At 43.8% G+C, this 10,413-nt stretch overlaps 2 protein-coding genes across 4 annotated transcripts in view; both read left to right on the forward strand.

Moving 5' to 3' along the window:
* The first annotated feature begins 4,701 nt into the window (after positions 1-4,701).
* On the forward strand, positions 4,702-6,109 carry LOC135714994 (uncharacterized). Its single transcript, XM_065238397.1, has 3 exons — positions 4,702-5,175; positions 5,259-5,344; positions 5,413-6,109. Exons 1-3 carry the CDS (start codon positions 4,702-4,704, stop codon positions 6,107-6,109), a joined length of 1,257 nt encoding a protein of 418 aa, XP_065094469.1.
* A 3,859-nt stretch (positions 6,110-9,968) lies between these two features.
* LOC135714995 (phosphatidylinositol-binding clathrin assembly protein LAP-like) overlaps positions 9,969-10,413 on the forward strand; it is a 123,141-nt gene continuing 122,696 nt past the window's right edge. For 2 of the 3 annotated variants that reach the window (XM_065238398.1, XM_065238399.1), the window contains exons 1-2: positions 9,969-10,230; positions 10,303-10,413. The exon at positions 10,303-10,413 is cut by the window's right edge and continues 83 nt beyond it. In XM_065238398.1, coding sequence (XP_065094470.1) covers positions 10,014-10,230; positions 10,303-10,413 — 328 coding nt within the window. In that variant the 5' untranslated portion in view covers positions 9,969-10,013. The remainder of the gene's footprint in view (positions 10,231-10,302) is intronic. The other variant, XM_065238400.1, reaches the window with a different exon arrangement.

Here is a 10,413-nt window from a genome sequence, read left to right on the forward strand (position 1 = left end):
ATTTTAACGAAATCATGAACAAAAAACTAAAGACCACTATGACAAACACGATCGATCTGAAGGGATCTTTTGGCTGACTAATGAAAAGTGGGAGGCAGAACATAGAAATTGTTTTAAGGTGATACGATCCAGAACCTCGGGCTCTGGTTCCACTTCGCTTTTCCCAGGTGTCCATTATCTGCCACCGGAAAACATACAATAACAAAACTGTGATGACAATTTAGTGCCTCAAATCGGAATAGTGTCCGAGATTAACTCCCTAGAAAACTCGAAGTGGCAGTGAAAATGCCTATGATTTGTGAACGCTGAACCATATCACCTTAAGAACTCAGTATGTTCCATATCCAAGTTGGAAATTTTCTCAACTTCCCTGGGCATAGAGTATTACTGTGCTTGTAATAATACAGATTCATACATTGGTTGGCATAGAAAGCTTTCAATTAATTTTCAATTTTAATGTATGATAATTAACTTGATTGCTTGAACTGATTGCGTGCAATGCGATCAATGTAATGGGTGCTGGCATATGCAATGCGCGGAAGTATCTACATCGGTGGCAGATCGATCGTGGACTTGTGGACACTGTTTTCCGCTGAGTCTACGTTCCTGAACAACAACGTCCAGCGCTAGGGCGGCACGTTTGATGCTAAAAAAGAAGCTGTTGGAAGAGCAGTAAGCGATGGAAAAACGTCATTTGGTGGAAAAATATAAGATGTTGGAGGAGGAGTTGCACGAAACGGACGATTCGGTCAGCAACAGGAGCAAGGTCAGTAGAAGGACGAGTCTGGACAGGGTGAAGCACTGGCAACAGCAATGCGATGAGCAGTCATATGTTTCTGATGGTCTTCCGTTAGTAGGCCAATCCGCAGATACCGCAGCAGCTGCATTGAACAGCCAGGGTCGTATTGACTCGGGGAAAACGATGCCGGATGTGTAGTGGAAGCCAACCGATGAGGTCAACAAGCTAATTTGGGAAAAGTTGGCAACGGATGCAACGAGGCGACAAGAGCTGAGGCATGCAGAACACCGTCAGCAATCCAGCTTCAAGCAGCCACAGTTGAATTCAACGTTAAAGCCGTTTGGCGTTCCTGAACGGTGCCGTGAGGAGAGGTATCAGCAGCAGTATACCGGCGCGATCCCTAAAATAGGTCCGAAGCAGCAACAGGTAACCAACCCAAGAGGTAAAGTCGAACCCCAAGTGCCCCCCATAACACATCAAGGTTAGTCACTCGGTGATCCAATAATAAATCCACCATTACCACCAAAAATTGAAAACTCCCTCCAACAAATTATGAAGCAATTTGAAACGTTGGCACCATTTGCCACGATTTCCTCCAATGAAACAAATACTGTTCCCCCTTCGTTTGAAACAAATGTTGGCTTTCCGCCACCGGCAAATCCGATTCAATCTTCCAGATTAGCTCCCCCAACTGCGGGATTGCCGATTGTTGGCTCTTCGCCACTTGCGTCTGGAACAGTTTTCCCGCAACAGGGACTGTCGAATGTTGGCTTTCCGTCACATGTAAATCCGGTACTATCAGTTGGAGCAGTTCCCCCACCGCTGGGTCTGCCCATTACTGATCAATTTACCCCCTCCCCCTCGCAGCAAGCCGCGCGTCAAGTGATGCCCCGCGATCTACCCACGTTTTCGGGTGACCCAGCTGATTGGCCGATATTTATAAGTAGCTTCATGAATAGTTCGCTTGCATGTGGTTACAACAGCGCCGAAAACCTCGCGCGTCTGCAGCGTTGTTTGAGAAGGTCCGCGTACGAATCTGTCAAGAGCAGGTTGCTGCTGCCTGAATCAGTGCCTCAAGTGATAGATACCCTTCGTTTGCTGTACGGGCGACCTGAATTGTTAATTAGTGCTCTACTGCACTAACTTTCCAACCCAACGTTGCTGATGGAGCTGGTGGAGAAACTTCCTGCGCACACTAAAATGCAGTGGGCAGACTATATGCAGCAGCACCCGGTTGTCAACCAAAAGGCGTTTGGAGATTTCATGCTCAGAGTCATCACAGCAGTCAGCAGAGTTACAATGTACGTCGGTGGGAACAGTGGTGGTCAGCAGAAGCCGAAGCAGAAGGGAGCGGTGAATGCCCACACTAGCGAAGCAGAGCAAGTTCGAGAGCAAGTCGGGATAAAGTTCGAGTATGTTCTTGCTGTAAAAGGTCATGTCATCACGTACAAAGCGTATACCGTAGACAACCGGTGGAAGTTCGCGCAAGATAACGGGCTTTGCCGGAGTTGTCTTAACGCACACGGAAGAAGAAGTTGCAGAAATTCAACACGGTGTGTGATCGAGGGATGCCAATATCGCCATCATCCGTTGCTGCATTCCAATCGATTCAATGCCAGCGGGCGGCATACACAAGGTATGTCAACCGTGCAGAACCATACGCATCGGCAATACAAGCAGGCTCTTCTGTTTCGCATTATTCCTGTCATCATCTCCGGTCCGCGAGCTACTATCGAAACCTGGTCTGGTGGAGCAACTTGGAGTCAACGGTTGGACCGAACCTTTGTGTCTGAAGTGGACAGGAAACGTCACCAGAGTCGAGCCAGAATTGAAAAACGTTCGAATTACGATCAAGGGAACAAATAGTCAAAAACTGTTCTCTCTCAACGATGTCCGCACCGTGAAGGAGCTCACGTTGCCGGAACAGAGTCTCAACTATGACGAGCTATCACAACGCTATCGTTTTCTTCAAGGTTTACCTATCGACAACTACGCGAAGGCAGTTCCTCGACTCTTGATAGGTGTGAACAACGTGAGCCTTACAGTCCCGCTGCAGGTGAAAGAAGGCAAGAGAAGTGAACCTATTGCCGTGAAGACTTGGCTAGGATGGTGTATCTTCGGTGGCAGTGGAAATGAAGGTGCACATTCGCTGAATTACCACGCCTGTGAGTGTCACAGTGATCCGCAGCTACATAACGCAGTGAAGGATTACTTCCTGATAGAAGATGCGGGGGTAACGCCTTCAGTACAGCTGGAATCAGAAGAGGACAAGCGTGCTAGAAGATTCATGGAGGAGACGACTATCCGAGTAGATGAACGGTTCGAAACGGGTCTGCTGTGGAGATACGACAACATCGAGTTTCCGGACAGCTACAATATGGCGGTTAAACGATTTGATGAATCGGGATCCTGAGCTAGCGGCTAATATTAAGAAGCAGATAGCTGAGTACCAGATAAAAGGCTATGCACATCGAGTGACGGAAGACGAATTAGCGCAAGCGGAGCCGAAACGAGTGTGGTATCTACCGTTAGGCGCAGTGACCAACCCACGGAAACCGGGTAAAGTTCGGCTTATTTGGGATGCGGCAGCGACAGTGGATGGAATATCCCTGAATTCCATGCTGCTGAAAGGTCCAGACCAGCTTACATTGCTTCCAGCCGTTTTGTCAGGCTTTCGGCAGTACAAGGTATGAGTTTCTGCGGACATCAAAGAAATGTTCCACCAGATGTTGATTCGTATGAGGGACCGGCATTCTCAACGCTTCGTGTTCCGGAGCGATCCGTTGGAGCCACTCGAAATATACCTTATGGACGTGGCAACATTTGGATCCACGTGTTCGCCGGCTTCGGCACAGTATATCAAAAATAGAAATGCCGAAGAATACGCTGAACAATTCCCAAGAGCGGTGGAGGGAATTCTGAATAACCACTACGTGAATGATTACCTCGACAGTTTCGAGAACGAGTATCGCGCGAAATCAGATCGATTCACGAGAAAGGAGGATTTCAGCTTAAGAATTGGCTTTCAAACAGCGTCGCAGTACTACGTCAATCGGAAGAGGAGGATCCGAAGGCAAGCAAAAGTCTTTGCCTGAGCGCCGTGGACAGTAGCGATCGAGTACTGGGCATGTTGTGGCACACTACCGAAGACGAGCTGCGGTTCTCGATGGATTTAAAAGAGGAGATTCAGCGGGTGATAGACAGCGGTGAGCGGCCAACCAAACGGCAGATGCTTAAATGCTTGATGGGGATATTCGATCCTCTGGGAATCCTGAGCGTATTTCTAGTTCACGGAAAGATCCTTCTCCAAGACGTTTGGCGAGCTGGAATACAGTGAGACGAAAGATATATTTCGTCGCTGGATCAAGTGGACCAGCCTTTTCCCTAAGATCAGCCACCTGCGGATCCCACGATGTTATTTCAAGGACGCAATCAAGAAAACGTATGAACAGCTTCAGCTACACATTTTCGTGGATGCAAGCGAATCCGCATTCTCTGCTGTGGCGTATTTCAGGGTGGTCAACGCTAAGGGCGAATCAGAATGCTCGATATTAGCAGCGAAAACAAAGGTCGCACCGCTGAAGCCACTCTCGATTCCCCGCTTGGAGTTGCAAGCAGCGGTCCTTGGCAGTTTGATGTCGTTCGTTCAGGAATGCCCGAAAGTCACGTACGAGTGGTTAAAGGGTCCGGATTTTTTACGGTTTCCCGAAGAGAACTGGCCGAAACAGGTGAAAACTTCGGCGCAACCTGATGAGGAACTACGAACCTGCTTTGTAATCAAAGGAACGACGATTCCAGAGATTGTGGTGGACTTTTCCCGGTTCTCAAAGTAGCGGCGACTTCTGGGAGCAGTAGCGTACGTACATCGTTTCGTGGACAACTGTCAGCGTAGACAACGAAGAGAGAAGCAGGAATTGCTGTACCTGAGCCAAAATGAACTACGAAAAGTGAAGGATACGATAATGCGGATGGTGCAATGGAACGAATATCCCGATGAGATGATCCTGTTCTCGAGAGGACACACGGAGCTACCCAAAACAAGCAGCTTATACCAGTTAACGCCGATGCTGGACGAGAACGGAGTTCTACGAGTCGAAGGAAGAATTGGAGCGGCGCCGCATGCATCGTTCGATGCCAGATTCCCGGTGATCCTCCCGAGAAAGCACCCGGTGATGAAGCTAGTGGTAGATGATTTCCATCGAGCCTTTCGCCACGGAAATTCCGAAACGGTAGTGAACAAAGTCCGACAGTACTACAACATTTCCCGATTGAGGACGGTGGTGAAGCAAGTTTCAGCAACGTGCCAGTGGTGCAAGAGGAAGAAGACGTATCCTACGGTTCCACGAATGGCGCCGTTGCCGGTGGCTCGTTTGTCGTCGTTCACTCGACCATTCACCTACACCGGCATCGATTTCTTCGGGCCGTTATTAGTGAAAGTAGGGAGGAGTGCTGCTAAACGCTGGATCTGCCTATTCACTTGTCTCACTACACGCGCCGTTCATGTCGAGGTTGCTCACAGCTTTTCTACACCGTCGTGCATCAAATCTATACCGATAATGGTACCAACTTCAAAGGTGCCGAACGTCTGCTGCGGGAGGAGCTCGAGTGTATACACAGCGAATTGGCAGCGACGTTCACTAATACAGATACGAAGTGGAATTTCATTCCGCCAGGAGCACCTCACATGGGCGGAGCGTGGGAAAGGATGGTATACGGTCGATTAAGTCGGCTATGGAGGCAGCTTACAACAACGATCGGAAACTGGACGACGAAGGACTAGGAACACTAGTAGTCGAAGCCGAGGGCATTGTTAACAGCCGTCCGCTTACCTACTTGCCCCTAGACGCTGCCGAAGGGGAAGCTCTGACGCCAAATCACTTCCTCCTAGGAAACTCAACGGGTGTTCGTCAGTCTGCAGTAACGTTCAGTGACGCGGCTTCCGCGGTTAAGACTTCCTGGAATCTAATGCAATATCAACTGGACGTGTTCTGGAAGCGTTGGATTCGGGAATATCTCCCGATGCTGACCGAACGGATGAAGTGGTTTGGAGAAGTAACGCCTGGTGCTGTTGGGGATCTAGTCCTTGTAGTGGACGACACCCGTAGGAACGGATGGATTCGAGGAAGGATCAAGGATGTCGTGGCATCGGAAGATGGACGAGTTCGGCAAGCTATAGTTCAGACTGCGAGAGGGATGTTACGTAGACCGGTGTCAAAGTTGGCCGTGTTGGAGGTTGAGTCTGGTGGTAAAACTGGAAATGGTGGCCAGTGTTACGGGGGGAAGGATGTTGCTGCCAGCACTACCGCGCGGTGTAACCGCAACCGAACGACATCACCCCTTCAACTGGTGAACGATGTTACCAAGACTTAAAACATCAAACGTAAAAGTTGACGAACAATGACGTGGCCGATGAGAGGTTGTTTGCAAGGTTGTCTGTAGAAAATCCTAGAGGTGAAAAGAAAGTTAGAAGTAAAGTAAAGTGATTGTAATTATCATTAAATTAGGCCTAAAACTATGTTTTTCAGTTCTTACAGCTAAAGTTGTACTTAAACTATCTTACCCTAAACTATAACAGATAGTTATCACAGTTAGAAGATCCCAGCCGTAAGTTTATAAGAAATACTATTAGAAACTATGTATAACCTAAAATTTATCGCAGATTGCTTCACATACGAGGATTTCGGTTAGGCATTAATATTCCATACGCTCAAACCGAATAATTGTAAGTAGTATTATAACTAAATGAATTAAATGCTAACCTAAGCTAATAAATATTGCAGTTAAAGCTGTATTCGCACCCATAAAATCGATTTTGCGAGATGCTAATTAAAACGGTTGAGAGCCCTACTGTTCCCGGAACAAGCACTGTGCAACAAGACTTTTTAGGACTGAAAAAATTGACCATATTTGACTTTCTTGTTGTCCCCTGAGTAAAATCCTTAAACATACTTATATCCTAACACGTCCCAATTTTTTGGTACCGCCCTCTTTATGAATTTTGGTATGTTGTCCCGATGATGGTCGTATGCTGCCTGACTAAAGCATGTTACGATATTGCTGTTGAAGAGTTTTTTGTAGGAAACGATTAAAGGAACATTTTTTTAGAACATTTTAAAACGATATCTTGTTGTATTACCCCTCGTTTGGGTGATTTAATTTGGGTACCCCCCTAAAAATCTATAATTTATGTTGATTCGCTGTAAAAAACCATAATATGCGCTGGTATGTTGAGATTTTCATAAAGTAATTATTTAAAAATCCAAAAGAATGAAAACACTCTAAATGCGATTATTTTAATCATATTTTATTGTTCTTCTTCTTCTTCGCTTTTCAAGCTTATTGCATATCGCATATTAGCTTTGTGGCCGGCGCCGGTGGTGTAGTGGTAAGCGTGACTGCTTTCTCACCCCAATGGGTCTGAGTTCAATCCCAGCCGAGGTCGGTGGGATTTTTCTGAGGCAGTAAAGCCGTTGGTCCCGGCCCATGTGTGTTGTGAATGCGATATCCTACGCAGGTGTGGAAGCTGCCTCCCTGAATTGCAGGAATTCTGTTGTCAATGGATGGCAAACGATGTCCGTCGGTGATTGGCACTAGATTGCGGAACAGAGACCGACGTTAAATAAAGGAAAAGAAGATATTAGCTTATTGCGTGCTCTCAACTTAGTGTTCTAGATGCACTTCCACAGTTATTAATTGAGAGCTTTCGATGCCTGTACCATTTTTGCATTAGTATAATTGTGTGGCAAGTCCAATCATACTCTATGCCCAGAGAAGTCGAGAAATTTTCCAACCCGAAAAATTCCTAGACCGGACCGGGCATCGAAACCCAGCCACCTCCAGCATGGTCTTGCTTTTTAGCTGTGCCTTTACCGACTGAGCTAAGGGAGGCCCCGATATTTTATTGTTATTTTATTCAATTTAAAAATATTATTGGTCTTGCCTGATTATAAGAATAACACAACTTTCTAGGCTGAGAAAATTGACCATATTTGACTTTCTTGTTGCCCCCTGAGTAAAATCCTAGAACATACTTATATCCTGCACGTCTTATTTTTTGGTACCGCCCTCTTTGTGAATGTTGGTATGTTGTCCCGATGATGGTCGTATACTGCCTAACTAGAGTATGTTATGACATTGTCGTCTGAAAGTGTTTTGTAGGAAGTAACTAGAGAAACACTTTCCTAGAACATTTGAAAACGATATCTCGCCATCTTACCCCTCGTTCGGGTGATTTTTCAAATGGGATTCCATGCCTGGTGGTGAGGTCATAAAGTTTCATCATTACAGAGTCCTTCCTTTAGTTCCCGAACTTAGGTGAAATATTTTATTTGGAAAATCATTAAAATGAGAGATAAAACGTTAAGATATCATTTCCAAATGTTTGAGAAAAATGTTTTCGCAGAAATTTTCTACAAAATACGCTTTACAACAACAGCACAATTATAATCTCAGCATCCCAACGCACCTCAAAGTTGTTTACTGTAAATTTGCATGGATTTTAGATTTTTACGGGGGTATCCAATTTGAAAAATCACCCGAACTTCAGGGGTAAGGTGGCGAGATATCGTTTTCAAATGTTCTAGGAAATTGTTATTTTAGGCACCTCCTACAAAAAACTCTCGGCCGACAATGTCATAACATACTTTAGTTAGGCAGCATACGACCATCATCCGGACAACATACCAAAATTCATAAAGAGGGCGGTACCGAAAAACTAGGATGTGTTAGGTTATAGGTATGTTCAGGACTTTTAGTCAAGGGTCCACAAGAAAGTCAATATTAGTTTATAATCATCAAAATGAGGAATAATAGTATGTGTAATGGTTGTATTGTGAATTTATATATATATTAGATTTTTTAGGGGAGGGTGCCCAATTTGCAAAAATCACCCAAACGAGGAGTAAGACGGCGAGATATAATTTTCAAATATTCTAAAAAAATGTTCCCTTAATTGTTTCCTACACAAAAAAAAACTCTACAACAGCAATATCGTAACATGCTTTAGTTAGGCAGCATACGACCATCATCGGGACAACATACCAAAATTCATAAAAAGGGCGGTAACAAAAGATTAGGACGTATTAGGGTTTAAGTATGTTCTAGACTTTTACTCAAGCGACAACACGAAAGTCAAATAAACTGAATTTGCTCAGTCCTAGAAAGTCTTGTTGCATAGTGATTAGGGGATTTTCCCTTCTATCAACATGAGCAGTTCTTTCAAATTTAATTCTTCTCATTATTTTTGGCATTGCAAATGGAGTTGAAACATATTTGACAATAAAGATTTAAAAGTATGGTAAGAAATTTAAATCGAATTCCCTTATTCCTTTTTTGAAACATCAGCAGTTCTTTGGAATTTTACTGTTATCTTTTTTGTGTTATCGCCAGCAAATCCAAACACATAAAGAAACCAACAATAAAGACAAATCGCTTGCAACTACTACCCCGATAGACTCTCTCTCTCTCTGTAACAAATCTTGATCAGAGTTGTAGAAGGCACCCCTCACCATCCCTCTCCATAGGGGGAGTTTGGTAAAGAGAGGTGATAAAACTGATTTGTACCTTTCTAAAGTTGTCCTAGCTCGCTTTCTACTCTGTAAATGCAATTTTCACACTGCCGTACTCTAAACGGAACTATCAATTCTATACTTTCGCCTCCTCATCTATCGTATGAAAATTACCAGTATAGTCTGTTATCTGAAATTAGCATCTTCAACTAAGGAAAAAGATTATTTCATTATTGCTTTCCATTGCTGACATAGAGTTAGGATTCGGCTCCTTGATCGCTTGTCTTTTTGTGTTTTTAAGATATTTTTGATTCCTTGGTCACCACTATTGCCTTGAGATTTGGAAATTTTAGATCCCGTCTGGAAAATTGGATAATTTTAATATTTTACCATTCTTATAATCGCATTACATCACATTGCACATCGCAGATTTGTCATTCTTATGATACTCATGAGAAGTTCTTACCAAATTAAAATGCGTTTGATCAAATGCCATTCGGATAAATGGCATTGGGTCAAATTCCCTGGAACCGTAAAAAATAACTAATAACATTTAAATGCAAAATATCTTGTCTATGTCTCGCTATTGTAAACAATGTTACCAAATAATTTTTTGGTAAAATAAACATATGTTCACACTGAGCAAAGCGCGTTGGTCTTTCTGAGTAAAACAAAAATCGCACACAATAGAAAAGTTTTTGGAGTCAGTCATAACGGCATGTATAAGGTGATTATTAACTTGATTTGATTTTTTTACAGGGTATGACATGTCACCTTTCATACGAAGATATGCAAAATACTTGAACGAGAAGGCGCTTTCTTATCGTACTGTTGCATTCGATTTCTGTAAATTGAAAAGAGGAAAGGAAGAGGGTTCTCTCCGGGTTATGAATGCTGATAAACTGTTGAAAACATTGCCTGTTCTTCAAGCGCAGTTGGATTCGTTGCTAGAGTTTGATTGTACAGCTAATGACTTAACAAACGGTAGTTGAACAATTAAGATACATATGTATATATTTGTCACTGATTGATTTTTTGTGTTTTTTGTAATTACAGGTGTTATCAATATGTGTTTCATGCTACTTTTTAGAGATTTGATACGACTATTTGCATGTTATAATGATGGTATTATAAATTTATTGGAAAAGTATTTCGACATGAATAAAA

This window comes from Ochlerotatus camptorhynchus, unplaced genomic scaffold (assembly GCF_037179485.1).
Source record: "Ochlerotatus camptorhynchus isolate MF236.1 unplaced genomic scaffold, CSIRO-AGI_Acam_v1.1 ptg000776l, whole genome shotgun sequence".
Taxonomy (NCBI): domain Eukaryota; kingdom Metazoa; phylum Arthropoda; class Insecta; order Diptera; family Culicidae; genus Ochlerotatus; species Ochlerotatus camptorhynchus.

Excerpts from the sequence above, each read along its gene's own strand:
- LOC135714994 (XM_065238397.1), top strand. The coding sequence starts at position 4,702 with ATGCGGATGGTGCAATGGAACGAATATCCCGATGAGATGATCCTGTTC. Across the intron at positions 5,176-5,258 it reads TCGGGCCGTTATTAGTGAAA|CTTTTCTACACCGTCGTGCA; the intron begins GTAGGGAGGAGT and ends GGTTGCTCACAG. Across the intron at positions 5,345-5,412 it reads CTGCTGCGGGAGGAGCTCGA|GAGCACCTCACATGGGCGGA; the intron begins GTGTATACACAG and ends TCATTCCGCCAG.